The 23,934-nt window shown below is 36.6% G+C and overlaps 1 protein-coding gene across 11 annotated transcripts in view; it reads left to right on the plus strand.

Annotated features, from left to right (window-relative positions):
* Positions 1-23,934, plus strand: part of CCSER2 (coiled-coil serine rich protein 2) — a 155,201-nt gene that overhangs the window by 65,313 nt on the left and 65,954 nt on the right. For 10 of the 11 annotated variants that reach the window (XM_007104043.4, XM_028481602.2, XM_028481603.2 and 7 more), the window contains 2 exons: positions 5,171-5,261; positions 13,125-13,287. In XM_007104043.4, the coding sequence (XP_007104105.1) occupies positions 5,171-5,261; positions 13,125-13,287 (254 nt within the window). Of the gene's footprint in view, positions 1-5,170; positions 5,262-12,308; positions 12,426-13,124; positions 13,288-23,934 lie in introns of those variants that run through there. The other variant, XM_007104049.4, reaches the window with a different exon arrangement.

A 23,934-nucleotide genomic window follows, 5' to 3' on the forward strand; every position in this document is an offset into this window, starting at 1 on the left:
TTGAATCTGTAGATTGCTTTGGGTAGTATAGTCATTTTCACAATGTTGATTCTTCCAATCCAAGAACATGGTATATCTCTCCATCTATTTGTATCATCTTTAATTTCTTTCATCAGTATCTTACAGTTTTCTGCATACAGGTCTTTTGTCCCTTTAGGTAGGTTTATTCTTAGGTATTTTATTCTTTTTGTTGCAATTGAATTTGTTTTAGATTGGCTCTGATTTGCCAAGATATATATCCATGTGATATACCCTCATGGCACTTGGGAATACCATACAGTGAAGGAATTGTCTGTTTGAGGGGAGACAAGTAAACTTGGAGGGTTGTTGTGACTTTGTTAAATTAACGTTTGTTAAGTAGAGCCCCAAGGTGTTGTTTGGTGAACCCCAATTCAACAAAAGGCCACAAGGGAAATAGAAATAGAGAAGTTTATTACTCTCAGGTCCTGGAGGAAGTACATGGCATGCCTGCAGGGGCCATATGGGAAAATGTGTCATGCCTCGAGGAGCCATACAAGGGCAAACAGAGTGGCAGGAACCTGGGGCACATGCTTTTATTATTAGGGTCCATGGCTGGAGTGCTTTTAGGTTCTTGGGCTAAGCCTTGATTGGGCAGTTCAAACCAAGGAGTGCAGGGTTTTGGTAAGTTCGGTGGCGGTCTTATCTAAGGTTTCACAAGGGGTAGTCCCTGGGAGGCAGAGGAGACTGTTGCTCACAAGGGCTGCTGGAGAAGTCCTGTTAGGAATTTACATTTGCTTGTGACTCTGGAACTGTTATCTAGGGCAGGCCCCTGCAGACTTCTTGGTCACACAAAATGGATGCCAAGGCAGCAATATCATGGAGTAGTTTAGCAAACTCTCAAGATACGGATTGTCTTTTTACATGAATATATTGTGTACCCAGAATTGTGCCTTGCATATATTGGTTTTCATATGTGTTGATTTTTTTTTTTTTTTTTTTTTTTTTTGTGGTACACGGGCATCTCACTGTTGTGGCTTCTTCCATCACAGAGCGCAGGCTCCGGGCACGCAGGCTCAGCGGCCGTGGCTCACGGGCCCAGCCGCTCTGCGGCATGTGGGATCTTCCCGAACCAGGGCACGAACCTGTGTCCCCTGCATTGGCAGGCGGACTCTCAACCACTGCGCCACCAGGGAAGAAGCCCTGTGTTGAATTTTTGATGGTGTGTCTTGTGGTTGCCACATGGAGGCAGGATCAACTCCCCTCCCCGCAGATTTGTTCAGTGTCGAGAAAGATGGTGCCACACATGTAGCGAGAGAATGTGAAAACATTTATTATTCACATAGTGAGACTTTCTGGGAACACCAGGACAGACACCCAAACTAGTCCAGAATGGCTCGAGTGAAGAGGGAGAGGCAGGTGGCTCTGGTTATTATTGTGGTTAGGGGGTGGGCTGGGTTGAGGATTCCCACGTGCAGGCTAGATTTGCGTGGTTTGAACTTCCCTGCTGTTGCCAAGGGAGGTTCACCTTTTTCAGTGTGAAGTTTTGCTTATTATAAAAGCAGTATGTCCTTATTACAAAATCATAAAAAGTGTAACAAGTCAAAATCAAAAAGAATACAAAGAACATAAGCACATGTTGTCTCACATAGTGGAAAATAATAACAATTCTTTGGTTTATCACCATTCAGACATTTAAATGTATTTTTCAGCATTAAAAATGAAGTCATATTGTACATATATAATTGCTTCCCCCCCCACCATTTTACCGAGCATCTTTCCATGTGTCTAGATAGATTTCTGAAATATCATATATAATGATTTATTGATGAGTGTTAACTTGAAGCATAAATATGGATGGTTTTCCCTTTCTGTAACTATTGCTAACTGTGTCCCCCTTCCTTTTCCATTGAGCTTTCTTAGTAACTTCTCAAAGTGATACAATTTTTTCGCCACTTTTGAATTCATTAGAACAGGCTCATTCCCATTCCCTAAGACTGTGTTTTAAAATCTTTGTTATGAAATGAAACCTACAGAAAACCCTACAAAACATATGTAGAGTTTAGTTAGTTATTAAAAGTTGAGCACCTTTTTGGCAGTGTTGACAGTGCTCCTTTTGCTGACTGGTGCATCTCAGCAAGCCCTACTTTGGACTTAGAAAATGAGGTTCTATTACCTTTGATTCTTTTTTTTTTTTTTTTTTAATTTATTTATTTATTTATTTATGGCTGTGTTGGGTCTTCGTTTCTGTGTGTGGGCTTTCTCTAGTTGTGGCAAGCGGGGCCACTCTTCATTGCGATGCGCGGGCCTCTCGCTATCACGTCCTCTCTTGCTGCGGAGCACAGGCTCCAGATGCGCAGGCTCAGTAATTGTGGCTCACGGGCCCAGTTGTTCCGCGGCATGTGGGATCTTCCCAGACCAGGGATCGAACCCGTGTCCCCTGCATTGGCAGGCAGATTCTCAACCACTGCGCCACCAGGGAAGCCCCACCTTTGATTCTTTGCTGTGTCTTTAGTTGTCAGATTTGGCCTGGGGTGCCCAACATCATCTTGTTTCACACATGTTCATACAAATAGCCAAATGTTTTAAATTGAAGATATGATTTTAGGAGTAAAATTATATAAGTTATAATACTTATTGCAGAAAATGAGAAAATACAGGTACACTAATCAAATAAAAAAGAAGAGAAAAAGAAAAATCTCATAATCCTAAAATAGTTAACCTGTGTTTTGGTTTTCTTCTAAGTTTTTTCCAATGCATATTATACAGTGTTTTTTTCATAAAATGGATAATTCTGTATATGCTGTTTTAGAGATGTGATTTTTTTTTTCCAGTTAACATGTAGGCCTTTTCAGTGGAAGAAATGTATTTTTTATTTTAAGATGAATAACATCTTGTGTTCATAATGATACTGCCCACTTATACTCAGGAACATAGCATAGAATTTTTACTTAATTTCATTGTTTTTTACGTCTTTATTTTCTTTTTCCTAAGAAGAGCATCCATTTTTCAGCAAATACCAATATACACAAGTCTCAGAATAATAACACCATTATTACCATCTGTAATGTAATTACTGAAAATAGTTTGAGGATTTTTTTCCCCCACTTGAAATAGTTTCTCTCTGAGTGTTATACCATCAACTTGATATACAGATTCATTTATTTCAATTTAATGTTGACATATAGGGATTCGTTGAAACATTATTTGTAAGAGCAAAAGATTGGAAACAAACTAGTCCGTATTTTTCCCCAATTAACATCTTTCTATGTCTGTAAATATATTTTTATTATCTTTTTTTAAGAACAACATCATATTCTGTTGTATGACTATATCATACTTCCTGTTTAACCATTTTTCTGTTGTTGGACATTTAGCTCATTTCTACTTTTTTTGCCATTCTGTCCAATGCTACAATAACCACACTTATACATATATTTTTTGCATTTGTCTGTTTCTAAGGGATAAATTCTTAGGAGGGAAGACTTTGCCTTTTTAGAAAAGGTTTTAGCTAAATTTTAACAAATTGGCTTCCAGAAGATTTGTTCCTCTAGTATTCTAGAGGAATACTAGATTCCTCTAAATCATGATAAATCCACATTGGTGTGGTAGCATTCTTTCCTACATTGTATTTATTGGCTGTTTATTTTCTATTTATTTTGTGAATTGTCCATTATGGCCTTTGCCAGTTTTTTTTTTTCATATTCATTTTTTTCCTTGATTTTTTTAGGAAGACTGTTTTAAGAGGAGCAAATATTTCATAATGGAAAGAGGTTCTGCAAAATACCTTTTTCTTATGCCAAGGTTAAATAATTATGCAGTTTTTTGTTCGTTTTAAATAATAACAATTATTCCAATTACTCTTAGTTCTCAGTGGATCCTGGAAGGAAGGCCTAACACAAAATTGAAAAGATTTGTGTGGAATATCCAATATAGGGAACACTTCTAATTTTATTCATATTATCTGTAATAAAGTAGATATTCCCCTTCTGTGAGTGTTTTTCAAGGTCATAATCTCTCAGTCCCATTTAAAGATTTGTGAATTTGTGATCTTTTTACTTGTATATACTAAGGCAAGATCTTGCAGTATTAGATCAGTTTTTGGATTGGAGGGATTCACTAGTGGGCTATAGGTCAAACTGAGTTCATTACCTTAAACTTAGTTTTTGTTTATTTAGTTATTTAGACTTCAGAATAAGAGTCTTCTAAAGCAAAACAGTACTTTTCTAAGGATAGATAATAGCTAACAAGATTGCAAATCGAACCCAGGAGGGACTGCTTATAACCAATTTGAGTGGTCCAGTCCTACTGTAGAGAAAGAACAAACTAAGGTAAACCAGGAAGTAGTAGTGGTGCTGAAAGTAGTAGTAGCAGCGGTGTTTGGCTCAGGAAAGGAAATGTAATAATGACATCATTAGACTCACTTCATTAATTTACATAAGTAGTCAGATCCCTAGAGATAATAAAATACCACCTCCCACACCAAATATGAATACATCCTGTGAGATTGCTTACCATTTTTTTTTTTTTTTTTTTTTTTTTGTGGTATGCGGGCCTCCCTCTGTTGTGGCCTCTCCCGTTGCGGAGCACAGGCTCCGGACGCGCAGGCTCAGCGGCCATGGCTCACGGGCCCAGCCGCTCCGCGGCATGTGGGATCCTCCCAGACCGGGGCGCGAACCCGGTTCCCCTGCATCGGCAGGCGGACGCGCAACCACTGCGCCACCAGGGAAGACCTGCTTACCATTTTTGATTATTCATGTTAGCAGGGAAGTTGTTAAAAGCATGGACTCGGGAGATTGACCTCCTGTTGTTCACATTCTGTTTTGGCCAGGGATTTAGATTTTCTGTGCATTAGTTTCATCATGTATAATACGGAGATTATACTAGTCACTAAATCATAGTGAAGACTAAAGAAATCAATTAATATCTGTGAAGTGCTTAGAACAATATCTTGCAGATAGTGAGCACTGTGTAAGTTTAAAAAAATACAAATAAAAATCTACTGGTGGGGGAGAAGACTGGGAAAAGGATGTTACAAATAGCTTAACCAAGTAAACCAGTTGAATCTATTTCTTTTTTTAAAAATTTTATCTTTAAAATCTATTCTTAACCACACAAACATTGAGTAAAATAAGATTCTCATATAGTGACGTTCAAAAATGATGATTACACTGAGCTAGGTTATAGCATTTTTTTCTGCTTTTGTTTACAGGATATTCTGAATAATCTTGAATCATGTGACCTTGAGGATGATGACCTTATGCTTGATGTGGATCTGCCTGAGGATGCACCTCTTGAGAATGGTAGGGGGGACAATATTGAACCTTCTGAAGTATATTGTTGAGCTACTTGACTATATCCAATTTGGTATTTGTTATTTACAGACTTCCTTATCTCTATGGTGGTAGCCTTTCCAGGCTGAGAATTTATCTTAAGTGATGTTAAACAGGTTCATTTGCAAAATTATTTAAATGTTTAAAACCTGACTTTGTAGGTCTTAGGTATAACTCTGTATGATCCAATAAGGTTGTATACCTATATCCTAAAGTATCTGGTAGATAGGATTTGTCCTTTTTTCCCTTTGTCTCATCCAATTTTTTATTCCTTTGTCTCATTTTGATTTTAAGAAAACATAAATTTAGAGAAAAAGAGATATCATTTGACTTGTAAAACAGCAGCAAAAACCATTAAGTTAATAAATACTTTTAAAAAATCAATTCTGGGAAAATGGTGACCTGAATGAATCATTCTATCCTTTTTACTCTCAAATCTGGTCTGTCTTCATCTCTGGATCCCAGTAACTGCTGGAGTGGGGCTTTAGATAATCCATGTGCAAGAGAGGCCTAGGTGCTCTTGCCCCCACTGCCATAGCATTTGAAGGATTTTCTGTCTTAAAGACTTGTCAGGAACCAGAGACCAGCCTAGGAATCCTCTGGGGCAAGGGTTGAAATGAGGATCCTCCTGGAAGAAGAATCTTAGAGAGCTGTGGATTCCCTGTTAGTCAACATTTGCCAGGTTTCTTGGGCCTTCCAGGGGCCAGGGATGAACTAAAAAGGGTAGTGAAGTCTTTTTTATACATGATGCTAGAAAAATGCAAGGATATTTCAGAGAGGGTGGTTGGTTGTTCTAGTGCTTCATCAAGGTACAAGGAGCCTGCTTGCTGTTCACTTTTGTCATATTGGTCAGGGTTTTTTTGTTTGTTTTTTCTTTTCCCCTGCTGCCAGGATGCTGTATAATAATCACTCTTAGAATCTCAGTGGCTTTCAAAATAAACATTTATTTTTCTCGTTCATGGATCTTTGTATTAGCTGGGACAGCTCAGGCTGTGGGACTGAGTTCAGGTCTACTCCTTGCTTCTTCATTTTGAAACCAGGACTCCTTGGAGCAGGTTGTACTCATGGCAGATGGCAGAAGGACAACAGGGTGAGGAGAAGCATGCATATAGTATCTTTTAAAGTCTTCACTTAGAACCAGCACACTGTTACTTCTGCCCACATTCTGTTGGCCAAAGCAAGTTAAATGGCCAAGCCTAAGACCAGTGCGACTGGGAAGTATATTCACAGTGCGAACCTCTACGGCAGAGGACATTGGATGTATAAGTCTATTGAGGGACAGAGTGTAGAGCTGAGAACAGTATCTACTCTACCACAGGGGTAGAGACTGTTGCATCTTCTTGTGGTTCTGCTGTCACTTGGGATACTCTAGCAATAAGTGCTGAGTTCTAGTCAACTGAGAAAGAAAAATCACAGCCAGTACCCAGGAAGAGGAACAGGGAAAACAGCAGAACTCCCGGGATTAGAGTGGCCGAAAGAGATAATAATGAGAGCGCTTAGAGAGATTCAATTGCAGCACAGTGCTTTCTGGAGCTTATTATAAAAGAAGATTTCCCAACAAAAACAGTTCAATCGATGACAGAAAGCATAGTTGACATCTGAATTAGTGGCCTGGTTAGATCAAGTGGAAAAGTATTTTAGAACACAGAAGAAAAACATAAACCATTAATGATTATAAGGGAAAAAATAATGAGACTTTATGATCCAGGAGATTTAATGTGAAGTTTTAAGGGCTGGTAGTGAGGAATGAAGGATTTACCTCCGTGGAATAAATTATCTAATGCATTTTACTTTGACAGAACTATAACAACTTCTCTTTGGAAACCTTAGCTAAACCAGGAAGTAGAGAGAAGGCATTGGTCTTAGAGCCTGCCTCATCTTTAGAGCACAACAAAAAGTTATCCATATATTAGGTAAAAATAGAATCACAAGGCAATTTAAAGTTTCTGAGGTCTTGGTTGGGGACTTGTGAAAAGTAGGAGGGAACTCTTGAGGTATAACATCTCACATATATTATAGATTTTCTTAGGAGAAGGCAAACAAGTATTGATTATTTTGAGCTAATTGAACACTGAAGAAAGCAGAACCTGGATCTAAAATATGTAGCCTTCAGGGGCACCAAAGATAAAACAGTATTTAGATTTGGTACTACTGGGAAGGAGGGAATGACTATTCTCTTTTATAGGTCTGAGGTCCTGAATGACTATACCCACTGCCGCTGAGTTTTTTTATTGGCAGGATAGGAATGTTACAAGGACTAGTACAAGGTTTAAGGAGTCTTCTAATATACTTAGACTATTGGTTTTAGTTCCCTTTAGCTTCTGGTTTTTGAAGCTATTATGCAAATTTGGGTAGAGTTTTGGATGGATCACTCTGGAGTTTATGGGTTCAGCCCCACTAATTCTGCCAATATCAGTGGAATTTTTGTCAACAAGAAGACTGGCACCTTGTTGAGATCTTTAGTTTGGGTTTGATTTGGACACAAGTTTGCTGTGACTTTATTATGAATAGGGAATTCATCTGGGATTTCAAGGAAGAGGCCATGAAGAGAATATTTATCTGGCAATTGCATTTGTGTACCCATTAAGGTAGCATATGTGTTAACACAGACAAGGAAAGAATGTTTGTTGGTCAAATGTTTCTTGGACAGTTATGGACTAGGACTTGGGAACTGTCTGAGTTATTGGAGATAGCTACACTGGGTGGTTTAGTGACAGTGAGGGGGAGGTTATATAATAGTCACAGGGTTTAAGGTTGATATTATAGTGCCTATATCAATAATATATTTGCAGGGTTGTCCTTTACTGTTTAGAAAATTTTTTCTTTGAGTTTAAGGGTAAAACCTGAAATTGGGTGCTTGATTTTTCCCTCAGAACACTTTGACTAATCACCCACTTATTTTTTCTCTTTTATTTCTTAGGCAATGCAAGACAGTTTTTCAGTGCCCTGCTATTTATCTATAAGTGTATCAAGAGACTCCTTTCTCCAGTGTTTAATTTACTGGGGTGGAGGCATCTCGTTATATGTGAAGGACATCATTTTATTCTGAGTCTTATTCTGCTTTTTTCTAAGTCTCTTTCCAAGCACTGGAAGTCTGGCAAGTGAGGAGGGAGATGAGGTCACATCTCTTTCAGAATCTATTCCTGAATGCTATCTGATGGTGTTAGTCTATCTGTGAAATCTCTAGTGGATTTATTCTTCCTTTGCTTACAGAACTGAATCAGAGCCCAGTCTACGTTCACAGAAAAGACTTTGTTGACAGCCTCTGAAAGTCCTTTTCTAACTTCTGATTTCCTCTGCAATTGATGGAGTTCAGGACACACGACCCCAAAATATGGCACCTTGGCATATTGAATATTTTAAGCTGAAGGAGTTTGAGAAAATGGCAGAAGCAGAAAAGTCACTCTGATTTCCTTCCCCTCTTGCCCATCTTCCCTGAAACAGGTCATAAAACCGTCATGTGAGAGGTGCCTTCCCCATACCTAGAGGAAAGGAGCATCCTTATCTCTGAAGACAATTAGACCAAGAAGATCCTAACAAACAGGCCTTGCTAAAGTTTCCCCCAGTTTACCACACTTAGACTCCTTAACCTGTCAACATTCCTCCTTGACTGTCTACTCTTCATCAAGCCTAGCATGAAAATATACAGGTCTAACTGTTTCTTTGGGTCTTCACTTCCTCATGAAGGCTTCCATGTCACATATTAAATAAATTTGTATGCTTTTCTTCCATTAATCTATCTTGTCAGTTTTATTTTCAGGCCCTAAGAGAGTTGAGAAAAACTTTCCTCCTCTACACAATCGTGGGTTCTTAAGTCAACTTTAGGTTTTTCACACTGTGCTTTTTCTATTCTGTTTCTATGCACCTAGATTTCCTTCTAATGTATGAACTAATTGGTATAGATCTGGAGGCCCTGGATTATCAATTGCTAAAAGTATTCTAAATTCTTCTGGAAATTTCTCCCAGTCTTGTTTAAACCTTAGAAAGTCTGTAGCTATGGCTCTCAGCTCAGGATGAGACCAGATCCAAGTCAACCTTAAGGGAATTTTCCGTCTTCTGAAGGAAGGTTAACTAAGAGGTATAGAGTTTTTTAGGTTTCTGGTCAGCTTGAGGGGTAGGGAAAGAGGTTAAAGGGAGAGATGGGGCGGAGGGAAATTGAACATAGAATGAGGGAAGAGGAATAAAAGGAAAAAGGACTTTAGATTTGAGTAGCAATTTGGGAGGATCTAAAAAGAGAGATCATTTTCTTTTATATTTTTCTTTTACCTTGGTCAAGGAATCTCTTAAGGAAATTTTGGAATCTGAATTTCTTTTAGCGGACCACGGGGTATTTGAGATTTGCTTGCTTTTTGTTCTAAAGTGTCTCTCATATAAACAATTTGGTTATACCAAAGGCATAGTTGTATTGTTTTATTCTCTTGCTCAGAAACTTCTAATGGTCACTCATTGCCTACAGATTAAAGCCTAGCATTTGGCACGTTCATAGCATCATCCTTAGGTTTATGAAGTTTCCATAGTATCAATTTTCTTAGGTGTGATCGTTCTTCTACTCGTTCTGCTTTAAACTTTTCTGTTGAAAAAGATGTCTTTCTAATTACTTCCTGAATCCTACCCCATCAAATTATGGTGCCTATTAAATTGCACTTACTTCATGTTTTTAATATATTTCCTAAGGCCACTTTTTTGCTAAACATTTTATTGAGATATAGTCATATGAGGTCAGTAGTATTGTCCTTTACCACTTTCCAATTACTGTATTTTCTTCTGGAAATTTATCTTTCTTTTTCAGTAGTAATGGCGTTTAGTAATAACAACTTCATGATTTTTTTTTTAACATGAGCTTTCCTTCTTTCAAACCAAATTTCATTTTAAAAGCTTTCTTGTTCAGATTGTAAAACCTCCTGCATGACACATTCTTTCCAGACTTTCTGATGTATAATTTTTTCCTGCTATCTTCATAGCCAGTTTGTTAGTCATAGTTAGGAATACTACCTGCGTCAGCCATTATCTTCTTAAGACTTTAAGTTATTAGAAAGAATCTAGGGTACTTTTGGTGTCATATTTCGTTCTTTATCAAATCAGAAGTAATGGGTATGATGAGTGTTAGACATAGGCATCTCCATATCCCATACCTTTCAGTTAGCTGCGTTAGAGATTCTCTTTCCCTCATCACAGGGTAGAAATCCTGAAAATTCTGTCTCCTACTCATAGTAAAAAACCTACTAAAATCTGCCTTTTACTTTGGGAGCTAGAAAACCCCTTCAGAAGGCGTTTATTTATTCTCTATTCCTAAACTGATAATTAGGGTCAAATCTGGTGTGTAGATAGTTTTGATCAGCATATTGGTTAAAATTTTTTTTGGAAAGCCTTTAGGTTTGCCTCATCCTTCCCTATGATATTACACATTCAGAAGGATTTATTTCCTTTCTTAGTCTTGTTTGTCCTGTTCCTTCATTGGCTCTGGAAACTGGCTTTAAATTAACTCCGTCTTGTAATTTTATTGGCTTTCCATTTTATTTTCTATGTTATTTCTTTCGCTCTGCCCTTAGTCTTTTCTAAGAAACCACCACTAATGTTATTTTGCATTCTCTTCTTAGTAACATTTTAAAGTGTATCAAAACATGATTGATGGGTACTGCAGGTAGTAATATAAGCAGGACCCTTCCTTCCTTCAGAGTTTTGGAGGAGACATTTTTCTGAGAGTTTAAGCCCCCCTCTGTCCCAATTTTAACAATAGTGTTTTGTAGTCATGGAAAATATTTCTTTCAGGTGCCTATTTGTCGTTACGCTGATGGTTGAGTTCATGTTTCAATGAAAGTGCTTTATTTGGAGCCTGTGTGTAGTACCAACAATCTTTAGTAAATACAAAAGCAGCGCATCATTTTCTGCATTATAGTTTCCCACAGCATTTAACCCCATCTCCTGACCTGTTTTCCTGGTTAGTTTGCTTCTTATTACTCTGAGTGCACTGTGTGGATGATATTCTAATTATATATCCGATTCTTATTACAGAATTTCTTTTTTGGGGAGTGAATGGAATTTTACCTGCGTGAATTAAGAAGAAATATGAATTCAGATTTAAAAGTAGATATAGATTATTCCTCAGCTATATAGAATTGCTTAACCTAAAGTAACATTTTAACACCATGTAGAAATACTTAAGGAACTTAACTGAGTCTATGAGTATAATGTGAATGTCAACTAAAAGCATTTTTAAGCCTTCTTAGGATTATTTTTCAATTTATTTTTCTTTTGCCGTCTTATATTCTCCCCTTACTTTTGCAGCATAATGATCACCATGCCTTTATTTATATAACAGTCCGGTTTTCTTTATTGAACTTAAAAAAAATATGTATATCTTAATTTATCCCAATAAGATGATGAGAAATTGTTAGAAATAATTTCAAATGTAAGTCTTCTTTAAAAAATTTTTCTTTAAAAATTTTTTTTTAAACTATAAAACCTATCATTTTTTTCCCCAAATTGATTTCTCTAATGGAAATTTTCTAATAAACAAAATTTCAGTGTCTTTTAGAACCTTATTTAAATTGTTACTCATATACAAGTAATGTGTTCACAGTGAGTTCAGTGTATATGAGAATTGAACATATACACTTTAACTATATCAACCTTTTTTTTGGAGTGGGGAAGTTTGTTTTTTTTCTGGTATACTGTAATTAAACACTTGCCATGTATCAAATTCAGGTTTAGGTTAAGTTAAAACAATCATTTAAATAGTGAGTTTTGTTTTTTCTATTAATTGGGGAGGATTACGTTGATTTCTAAAGCTTTCTTATCACAATGGATTCTGAACATGCAGGATTTGAACTTTCTCATGTAGTAATTCTCAGACTAGAGAAACCTTTCCTGTTCCTGCCTTGGGTTAGTGTTTAGTTGTATTTTTAGTAACAGTCTTAACTCAGAGGCTATGTAAGCACTGAGTGAAGATGGAGTCACAGGGTAAACTGGGCTTGCTTCCCACAGGGAGGGCTGGGAGTTGAGCAGGAAGGAAGGCCTGTTTGTCAGTGCCTTGTATGCAACTATGTCTGAGTAGGCAGCAAGCGACACAATGTCTCCCTTGTACAAAGTAACTCTCTTAGTGAGTGCTCAGATATGTGAGGAAAAAGTGTTTGGGTAAGTGAAGGAGAAGCTTGGGGTGTTTCAAAGAAATTCTTTTCATGTTTTTGTGGCATTTGGATTTCAGGGAGTGTACTGTTTGTTGCTGCAAAGTACTGGCTTTGTTTTCAGTGGCATTTTAGAATTTTTGAACAAGCTCCACTGTCGGGCAGATTGGAGCGTTTTACTTTCTAAAACTGTGAGCTTAATTTAAAAAATACGATTTGTTTATGATGAGTTAATTTGTGCTTCTTGAAATCAGTAAAAATTAATTGTGGCATTCATTTTTAGGAATGAGTTCTCTACCAGACTTAAAATCTACTTTTTCTTGTCATTTTCATTCTGAAGTCAGAACCAACTACTGATAATGATGAAAACCACTTAAAACTGACTACTGGTGTTTAAAATGTATAATGTTGATTTCAAGAATAATTTGCTTGTTTTAAAACAGTGGGACTGTTGTTACTTAAGTGACTGTGATAATGAAAGTTCTATAATTTACTTCAGTTTGAATAATATAAAGTTCGGTTTTCACTGAAAGAACTAGTCATTTTTCTTCTGGAAATCTTGATTTTGTGGTTAGCTAACATAAATGGCTGGTATTTTTAGAATATTACTTTTATATTTTCAGCAGCATTTAATTATTGAGCTATAAGTAGTTAGCTTTTATAGAGTGTGTGTACATGTTTCTAGTGTTTCGCTTTTGAATTTGTCTAGTGGAGTGTGACAATATGAACCGCTTTGACCGATCAGACAGAAATGTTCGGCAGTCTCAAGAAGGATTTTGGAAAAGGCCACCCCAGAGGTGGAGTGGACAGGAACATTACCACCTCAGCCATCCTGACCACTATCATCACTATGGAAAAAGTGACTTGAGCAGGTGGGTCTAATTTCAATTATATTTTCTATCTTACTAGTTTCGAATCCTATTTCCTCCCACCCCTCAAAACTGGTTTTCGTCTTTGTTTTTAGAGGCACCAAAAAACATTTCAAGTTATATGTGGTACTACTTGGAATAATATGTCTAATTCTTTTTCTTTTGGCTCAAATCTTTTTTCGTTAGCTTTGTCATGAATATAAATATTTCTTTCTGCTGTTTGAACTTTAAATTTTTGTGTGATTTTCTAGTTCTTATTTGGGAATGATCAGAGATGTTGACTTTGTTGAAGTTTATTATGTTTAAGATATTAATGTGTAAAGTTAGTGCCAAGTGATTTGTCTTCTTTTGCTTATATAATAAATTGAAATTTTAAAATTCCTCAAGTACTATACTAGAATTCTTTTTCTTTTTGAAGTGTAGCATAGTCTTTAATTTGGTCAGACCTTATGTATAGTGTGGCTGTGTAGTCATTCAAACCTGGGATCAAACCCTGGCCTGGTACAACTTAGGTTTGTGAGCTTAGATAATTTTTTAACCCCTCTCTACTTCAGTTTACCATCTGTGAAACATACTTAATAATACCTTTCTCTCAGTGTTCAAGGATCAGGGATAAAAGTGCCTGGAACAGTGTCTGACTTACTATAGGCACCCGATGGCAGTTATTAGTTTTTTTCCTTTTTACTCTGTCATCTTATTCTCCTAGGGATTTGAGGTCCTTTTGGAGCACATTTACAATACAAATTATAAAATTGGGATAAAGACATAATGGAAGGGGGGAAACTTAAGGCACTGTATAGTTCTTGAAGTAAGAAAAAAAAATTAAGATTCCTTGAAGCAAAAGCAAAGAACAAAACTTGATCCATTACAAGATTTATAATATACATAAGATAAAGGGTATGTTTCTCAATTAATTTGCTTTTATGAGATAGAAACCTGAAAGCAGTTGCTTTGCATGAGTTCTTATAAGGAGAATACCTTGTGATATAGTGGACAGGTCTCAGACAGCTTCCCAAAGTAGAAATAATGATAAATTCCTTAAGTCTGTTTTTTCTTTATGTTCTTCAATCCATGCTACAAAAAACTCTAAGTGAGAAAAGGCAGTTGTACGGTGGATCATGAAACAGTGAGGTCCAACTAAAGATCCTTCTGTTGGCAAAATTTGATGCCAGGATAAAATTTAGAAGATCTGGAAGAATGTATGGAGTATATACCCTTCCAGGCATTATTTTGGCTGTTCTGTTTCTCGTATCTGGGCTAGGAATGGACATCAGAGAGTTGGTATTATCAGGCAGGAATCTGATGTAAAGATAGTCTTCATTGCTAATAATGAAGATGATGCTTCCTTCATCTTTGATGGTTGGTTTATAAGAAGGTAAATTTAAGGCCAACTTATGAAAATTTAGAAGCCTACCTAAAATATGAACTTTGCTTATAAGATAAGATTTATTCAACCATTTGACAAGTATTTTTCGAGAACCTGTATGTTGAGCTCTGTGCTAAATTCTCAAGCTGGAATGAATTTGGAGATGGTGTGAGAGGTGAAAGCTGTAGATTGGTAGTGGCTTCTCGGAGCATTGTTTTGAGGAGGTTAAAAAGAATTATGCATTGTGTGAGGTTAGTTGGAATCATTGCAATTATCAGGTAGGTAGAAGACTCTTGTGCCTTTTCCATCCCATACAAGTATGAGTAGTAAATACTTCCTGCTGCCAGGGTGTTTAGTGTATGGGAGAGACAGGTATGTAGATAGTTATAATGCAGTATTAGTACAGTGTAATGATGAGAGGTGCCTCAAAGTGTTGTATACAGGACTCCAGGAGCATACAGGTTTTTGTCTAGGGTAGCGATGCATAAAGAAAGTTACTCTTGAACTGATAACTATGACTGTAGCAATTGCAGAGGATCAGTTTCTATAGAAGGATGAGTATTCAGATGGAAAAAATAGCATGTGCAAAACCATGTATGAAACAGTGTGACATTTTCAGAGAACTGCTCTTAGGTTCATAGCTGAATTAGTAGTTCACTTGGAGGAATGAATAAATGTGATCTCTAACTGTAGATAGCAAAATTATCTATGCATTTTAAGATGAAGGGTGGCAAATTTCAGCTTTGTGAGACTGTTAATCAGAATATCCAAAATGGAATGAATTACCTGGAGATAGCAGTCTCTGTCCCTGGGAATGATCAAGCTGAGACTGATTATTTATCTGTCAGAAAAGTTAAGCAACATTTTTCAAAAACTGTACTCCTAGATGTCAATAGGTGTAGAAAAGGGAGACTCTGATCAGATGAGTATAGGAAGAACAAGTTAATCGAAGTTAATTTTTTTTTTAAATAGTAGACTCTGCAGTGCCTTTAATATATAATTATAGTACTGTGATGTTGCAAAAGGTGGTAAAGGAAAATATGTAGCCATTTTCCAAAACATGAGGACAAATCCCTTCTACACAGTGTATTTTGAGGGACTAGTGGTTTGTGGATCATCCACACTTGTGAGTCTCGATGAGGACAGAGAAATGCACAGAACTCTTGGCGGTTGCTAATCTGACACAGCGCAGAACTTCCCAACAAGTGAACTGACACTTACTGGTTTGTTATGACTAGTTATAGGTTAACCAGTTTATGGATCCCCTCAGGCTTTTGGGTAGCTGTGCGAGGTTTGGGACTTCTAGATTTCTCAGAGCCAGTTATGGGGATGGGTTGTAGAGAGAGAAATCTCATCCAAGATAAGCCTTACTCCAGCAAGCCTTAAAACTATTATTTTCTTTCTATACCTTGATTTTAAAAGATTTGGATGTCCTAACCCCAGGGCCTTTTACTATTACATGTGTAAAAGTTCCTCTTCCCATTCATTCTATGACTTCTTGAATGTTGCTGGTTCCCTTTCCTGTCTGTCCTTCAGTTCCCATTGTTGTCATAATTAATTACAGGATTATGTCTTAATCTGTAACTCAGGGGACTGGTGGTTCAGAACCACTGATCTACTTTCTCTGTATTTTTGTCAGTACTGTTTCTCTTTTCACCTGGCCTGTCCTTTTATTCCTCTTTTCTCCCCAGACCTCCCCTTTTCCCTACACCCTCCATTAACCATATGGAATTCTCTCACATCTTAACAAACCCATATCCTTGACTTCTTCACCTACATTCTCCTGATTGTAACTTTTTCCTAAATGTACTAATTCCTCAGTAGCATTCTTATATGAAGGATTCTTATTTTCCAGGCACTCTAGTACTGTGCTGTTTAGGGGTGAGGTCTTTGTCTTCCCTCTGAAGTGTTCTTAAGCCTCTTTCATTTGACACTTAGGGTATTTGGCTTTATCATCCCCTCCTTAATGGTCCCAATCCCTAGCTCACAAAAATCTTGGCCCTTGGCTCACTTTCCCTCTTCATTGTAAGCTTTGCTACAACTCTGAGTGTAGCCTCCAATGTTCATGTGCATGATTCATTTAACCTTCTGACTCCCTAGTTCCTTAGGAGTCTCTTATATATAAGATATGTCATCTGAGAATAGAGATGGTTTTACCTTTTTCTTTTCAATCTGGATACTTGCCCTTTTTTTCCCCCCTGCATAATTGGCTAGAATCTCCAGTACAAGTTAAGGAGTGATGAGAGCAGACATCTTTGTCTTCTTTCTGATAGTAGGAGCAAAGCATTTGGTCTTTTCACTTTTAAGTATGACATTAACTGTGGGTTTTCATAGATACTCTTTATCAGGTTGAGGAAGTTCCCTTCTATTCCTATTTTGTTGAGTATTTTTTTTTAATCACGAAGGGGTATTAGATTTTGTCAAATGCTATTGCTGTGTCTATTGAGATAATCATTTTTCCTTTCATTCTGTTAATGTGGTGTATGACTTTGATTTTCAGATGTTGAATCAACCCTGCATTTCTCAAATAAATCCCTCTTGGTCATGGTATCCTTTTAGATGTTGCTAGATTCAAATTGCTAGTATTTTGTTGATGATTTTTCTGTATATATTCATAACAAATACTGGTCTGTAGTTTTCTTGAGATACCTTTGTGGTTTTGATATTATCACATAAATTGAATTGGGAAGTGTTTCATTTCTATTTTTGAGAGAGTTTGTGAAGAAGTTTTGTTAATTCTTCATTGAATGTTTTATAGAATTCACCATTGAGGTTATTTGGGTCTGGGCTTTTCTTTGCAGTGAGTTTTTTGATTACTAATTTAATCTCATATATTCTGTGGATGTCTGTTTGGTTTTCTTAGTTTGTAGTGTTGCTCAAGTCTTCTGTTTCCTTGCTGACCTTCTTCCTAGTTGTTTTATCTATTAATGAGAAGGAGGTATTAAAGTCTCCAACTTAAGTATATCTTGTAGGGAAGGTTTGATAGCAAAAAATTCACTCAGTTTGTGTTTATCTGGGAATGTTTTAGTTTCTCTTTAATTTTATTTTTATTTATTTTTTTAAAAATAAATGTTCTATTTTTTAAAAAATTTATTTATTTATTTATGGCTGTGTTGGGTCTTGGTTTCTGTGCGAGGGCTTTCTCTAGTTGTGGCAAGTGGGGGCCACTCTTCATTGCGGTGCGTGGGCCTCTCACTAACGTGGCCTTTCTTGTTGCAGAGCACAGGCTCCAGACGCGCAGGCTCAGTAATTGTGGCTCACGGGCCCAGTTGCTCCGCGGCATGTGGGATCTTCCCAGACCAGGGCTTGAACCCGTGTCCCCTGCATTGGCAGGCAGATTCTCAACCACTGCACCACCAGGGAAGCACCTCTCTTTAATTTTAAAGGATAGTTTTGCTGAATATAGGATTCTTGGTTGATAGGCTTTCTTTTAATGTTTTTGATCCCTATGCTTTCTGATGAAAAATCAGCTTTTAATCTTATTGAGCATGTCTTCTACATAATAAATCACTTTTTTCTTGCTGTGTTAGGATTCACTTTTTCTTTGGCTTTTGACAGTTTATGATGTGTCTCTCTTTTGGTTTATCATATTTTGGAGTTTGTTGAGCTGATGATTAGAAAGCGATTTCCTTAAATACCTTGCACCAATAAGTTTCCCAGCCTTTTGCCAAGGGGCTGTGTGTGTGTGTGTGTGTGTGTGTGTGTGTGTGTGTGTGTGTTCAGGGGTGCCTTCAGCAACCTGATAAGCAGATTGCAGCACTTCCTTAGCCTTCATTTCCTGCTTGCTCAGAGGCTCAAGGGTAGCAAAAGGTGAGGGATTAAGACCTTCTCAGGTATTTCCTTGGCTTTCACATGTGTATGGCCTTCTCTATGCCCAGGAATATGTTGGAGCTTTACAAAGCCTCCTGTGTACATCTCATTGCTCAGGTTTTCCTTTTAAGTTTTTTGGTCACCTTCTTGTTTGTTCCAAGTGGTATTGCCATCTTAGACAGCTGAGATTTTAAACAATTGCCACTGATTTTTTTTTTTTTTTTTTTTAACAAATGTACTAGAGATAAGGCTGTTCCCACTGAGGGAACTCTGAATGAGGCCAAATAAAACGACTGATGAGAATGGGCCTTTTCTAGGGAGGTGCCATTTAGGTCAAATAGTAACAATTCTCTAGAAATGGTGCTTTTTGGAGAGTTCCAATCCCAGTTTACCTCCCATTCCACCCCCTAGAGATTGCTGAATTTCACAGCTATTGTACTTGTAAAGCTTTTGTTTTTGAAGCCAACACAGAGCTAGGAAGATAGGCAGGGAAATAGAATAAATTAAAATGTCACAGAGTTTGTTCTTCTCATGAGATTCAGCTGGTTTTTTTCAGTAAGTGCTTTTCAGCTGTTGCAAGCGATTCCAGAGCTCTGAAAAAGTTGATTTTGACAAATTTGCCAGTATTCTCAGAGCTTTTATGGAGGAGTGGATTTTTGAGATCATTTATTCTGCCATTCTGTAAGTACTTCCTTCTTTTCCTTTTGTCATGGATTTTTTTTAATTGTCTTATTTTTTAGAGCAGTTTGAGGTTTACAGAAATTTTGAGCAGAAGGTACAGGGAGTTCTCATACATTCCCTCACCTCTTATGCACAGTTTCTCTATTATTAACATCTTGCATTAGTGTGGAATATTTATTACAATTAATGAGTCAGTGTTGATACATTATTATTAACTAAAATTCATAGTTTATATTAGGTTTCATTTTAAATGCCTTGAACCAATAAGTTGTGTGTACATTCTGTGGACTTTGACAAATGCATAATGATGTATATCTACCATTACTGTATCATACAGAGTAATTCTACTGCTCTTGAAATCCCACATCCTCCATCTATTCATCCCTTTCTTCTCCTCCCTATCCCTACCCCCTGGCAACACTCCTGACAAACACTGATCTTTTTACTGTTTCCATAGCTTTGCCTTTTGAACAGAATGCCATATAGTTGGAAACAGAATGTAGCCTTTTCAGATAGGCTGTTTTTAGCAATAGGTGTTTAAGGTTCCTCTGTGTCTTTCCATGGCTTTATATCACTAAAGAACAGTGATTTATTTTTACTACTAAATAAAAGTCCATTGTATGGATGAACTACAGTTTGTTTATCCATTCACCTACTGAAGGACTTCTTGATTACTTCCAGATTTGGCAATTATGAATAAAGCTGCTCTAAACATTTATGTGGGTAAGTTTCCAACTCATTTTGGTAAATACCGAGAAACACAATTGCAGGGTCATATAGTAAGGGTATGTTTAGTTTGGTAAGAAACTGCCATGGCTGTACATTTTCCATTTCCTCCAGCAATGAGTGAGAGCTCCTGTTGATACACATCCTTGTCAGCATTTGGTATTGTGTTGTGGATTTTAACTGTTTTAATAGGTGTGTAGTGACATCTTGTTGTTTTAATTTGCAATTCTCTAATCATATGATGTTGAGCATTTTTTCATATACTTATTTGCCATCTGTGTATCTTCTTAGTGACATGTCTGTTTAGATCTTTTGCTCATTTTTAAATTGGGTTATCTGTTTTCTTGTTGAATTTTAAGAGTTCCTTATATATTTTAGATACCAGTCCTTTATCAGATACATATTTTACAAATATTTTCTCCAGCCTGTGGTTTGCCTTTTCATTCTCCTAATGATGTTTTTCACAGAGCAGATGTTTTTAATTTTATGCAGTACAGCTAGTCAGTCTTTTCTTTCATGTATTGTACTTTTTGTGTCATATCTAAAAACTTACTGCCAAGGTCACCTGGATTTTCTTCGTTGTTATTTTGTAGTTTTACATTTTACATTTAGGTCTTTGATCCATGTTTAGTTAATTTTTGTGGAAGGTGTGAATGTCTAATTGTTCCAGTACTATTTATTGAAAAGTCTGTCCTCTCTCCTTTGAATTGCCATTGCTCCTTTACCATACATATGTATGGGTGTATTTTGGACCCTCTATTCTGTTCCACTGATCTGTTTTTTTGTACCACAGTCTTGATTACTGTCACTTGATAGAGTAAATCTGTAAGTCAGATAGTGTCAGTATTCTGACTTTCTTCTTCTTCAGTATTGTATTGGTTATTCTGGGTCTTTTGCCTTTTCATATAAACTTTAGAATCATTTTGTTGCTACCCACAAAATAACTTGCTGGGATTTTAATTGAGATTATGTTGAATCTAGTATTAAAAATATGTAACCAAGAAGTTAAAAATACATGTTTAACTTTTAATATACAATTTTTATTAATGGTGAGAAAAGAAACTAAGGTTTTGTGAAGTCAAACTGTGACTCAGATTAGGAAATAAATAAGGAAGAAAAATCTCAATCTCTCTCTCTCTCTCTGTCTCTCTGTCTCTGTCTCTCTCTCTCTGTCTCTCTCTCTCTCTCTCTCTCTCTCACACACACACACACACACACACACACAATCTCCATTCACCAGTCTAACCTACGAATCACAAATCTTAAGATTTGCACAAAAATCACACATCTTAGTAATCAAGAAGCTCTGATAGTAGTGGTGAAGAATATAAATATATGGATAGAGCCATATAATTTGGGGAGATTACTTTAAAACTGCAATAAATTGATTATGTAGCAATGTGACTAGTAGGTATGTGGGTTGAATATCAGGTGCTGCTACTGTATATGGATTAAGTTTGAATTGGTTTTAAAAAAGCTTATTTCTTAAAAATTCCTTTTGTAGTTATTCTGATCGTGTTGTTTTTCTTGTTGATTTTATTGGCTGTACTTAATAGAACAATGTTAAATAATATTGATGATAGTGGGCATTTCATTCTTATGCTTCTGTAACCACTGAAATAATTTTTGCCTTCATCCATACCTGTATTGGTTCAATTCTTCATATCCACTAGCCGTCTTGGCCTATGATTGGCCACATAGGTTCTGCCTTTGCAAACACACTGCCAACCTTCCAGTGTTTTGCCAAAGCAGCTTGGAGTCTTTTGTTGCTTTCATAATCTAATTTCCCTACTAGAAGTCCATGATTGTTAAAATTTATACAAAAGTACAAATTTATGACTGTTAACCTAACATGAGATATTTTTCCAGTAATTCCTCTTTTTTTTTTAACATTTTTATTGGAGTATAATTGCTTTACAGTGGTGTGTTTGTTTCTGCTTTATAACAGAGTGAATCAGCTATACATATACATATATCCCCATATCCCCTCCCTCTTGTGTCTCCCTCCCACCCTTCCTATCCCACCCCTCTAGGTGGTCACAAAGCACCGAGCTGATCTCCCTGTGTTATGCGGCTGCTTCCCACTAGCTATCTAATTTACATTTGGTAGTATATATAAGTCCATGCAACTCCCTCACTTCGTCCCAGCTTATCCTTCCCCCTCCCCGTGTCCTCAAGTCCATTCTATACGTCTGCGTCTTTATTGCTGTCCTGCCCCTAGGTTCTTCGGAACCTTTTTTTTTTTTAAATTCCATATATATGTGTTAGCATATGGTATTTGTTTTTCTCTTTCTGACTTACTTCACTCTGTATGACAGACTCTAGGTCATTCCACCACATTACAAATAACTCAATTTCGTTTCTTTTTATGGCTGAGTAATATTGCATTGTATATATCCAGTAGTGGGATTGCTGGGTCATATGGTAGTTCTGTGTTTAGTTTTTTAAGGAACCTCCATCCAGTAATTCCTCTTTTGTCTCATGTTTTTACCTCTCATTCTGTTTCAAAGGTTCAGGTTTTCCTATGTGAACTGCATCATGTTCTCAGAATGTGAAATTTCAAAATCTGCATTATCTTTCATTACCTTATTTTTTTTCTTCTCCTGTTTTAACAGTGTCCTTTTATTTTCTGAAAATAACCTCTGTTATGTATTTGCTTTCTGTTTCGTTTTTGTCTTCTGTCTCTGAGCCTTCTCAATTATATTCATTTTTTTCCAGCAACCTTAAAATGGCCCTCATTGAGGTGTTATGTTATTTCCAGCTTATTGTCATATGGTTTAGCAACAAATATACACATAGATCTAAAGCATTGTGTCAACATTTATCAATTGGGGAATCTAGGCGAAGGGTATATGGCATTATAGTATTCTTTTGACATTTATGTTAGAAAAAATGTTCAATATAGAGAAGTTAGAAATTATTGATAATAATAATACATAGTAATTGGTTTTTATTTAACAATTATTATAAGTCAAGCACCATTCCAAGCATTCTAACATATATTATTACCTCATTTAATCCTTATACCAACCTAATGAGATAAATACTGTTATCGCCATTTTACAGCTCAGGAAAATGAAGCCTAGATAAAGTGACTTGCCCTGTGTGTTATATAGCTAGTGAGTGACAGAGCTGAGATTTGAACTCAGATAATCTGTGCATTAATTGAATAATATAAAAATGAATAAGTCTCTATTTTCAAGTTATCATCAAGTTAGAGGTGATATTTATGCAGATTTCTTTCACTTATGCTGTGAAAGAAGTTAAGCGTCATAAAACAGTTTTATCTAGTTAAGGGGCATCAGGACTAGGAGAAGATGTAAGTTTAGTTTTGGATCTCACGGTGGAAGTATTTCAAATGCAGCCTAAGGCATATGAACTTTATTTGGTGGGCACTGGACAACACTGAGAACTAAAGAAACTATGGCCCGAAGATATTAAGTATTTGCAATAGCTAGTTACTGTCAGCCAAGATATAAACTTCAGTCCTAGGCCAGAGCTGTCTCTTTTATACTATTGTGGCTTTTCTAGATGCCAGTTCTTTGTCCCCATATTCAGTTAGTGATCAAGACCTGTTGACACTTCCTTTGAAATGTTTTTAATTTGTTAGTCCCTTGGTATGTGGTTCATATTTATGCCTAAACCTAATATAAGCCATTATTGTATTCCTGATTCTCATGCTGTAGACTACAGAACAGTTTTCTTTAGTCTCTTCCCTCTCTGCTTTTTCTCTTACTTACCTGGTAAAATAAAAAGTAATTTTAATTTGATTATTATCTGGAACTTTTTTAACATGACTGCTTACAGATTATAATTTTAAAGTAGTGCTTTTCATGTCACAGCTAAAGAATTTTAGAATCTCAGAGACGGAAGCTTAAAAAGAAAAACCAACCTAGTGGCTAAAATTTATACTTGTTACTCATTCAATAAAAACAACAACAAAAATAAACAAACAAAAAGTCGTTTCCGACAGAAAAAAGAAGACACAGTCTGTGTCTTCATAGAGTTTATCATTTGGCATGGATTGCAAATGAATGCAATGTATTGTGGCAAGTACTGTGATGGGG

This window comes from Physeter macrocephalus, chromosome 20 (genome assembly GCF_002837175.3).
Source record: "Physeter macrocephalus isolate SW-GA chromosome 20, ASM283717v5, whole genome shotgun sequence".
NCBI classification, from domain to species: domain Eukaryota; kingdom Metazoa; phylum Chordata; class Mammalia; order Artiodactyla; family Physeteridae; genus Physeter; species Physeter macrocephalus.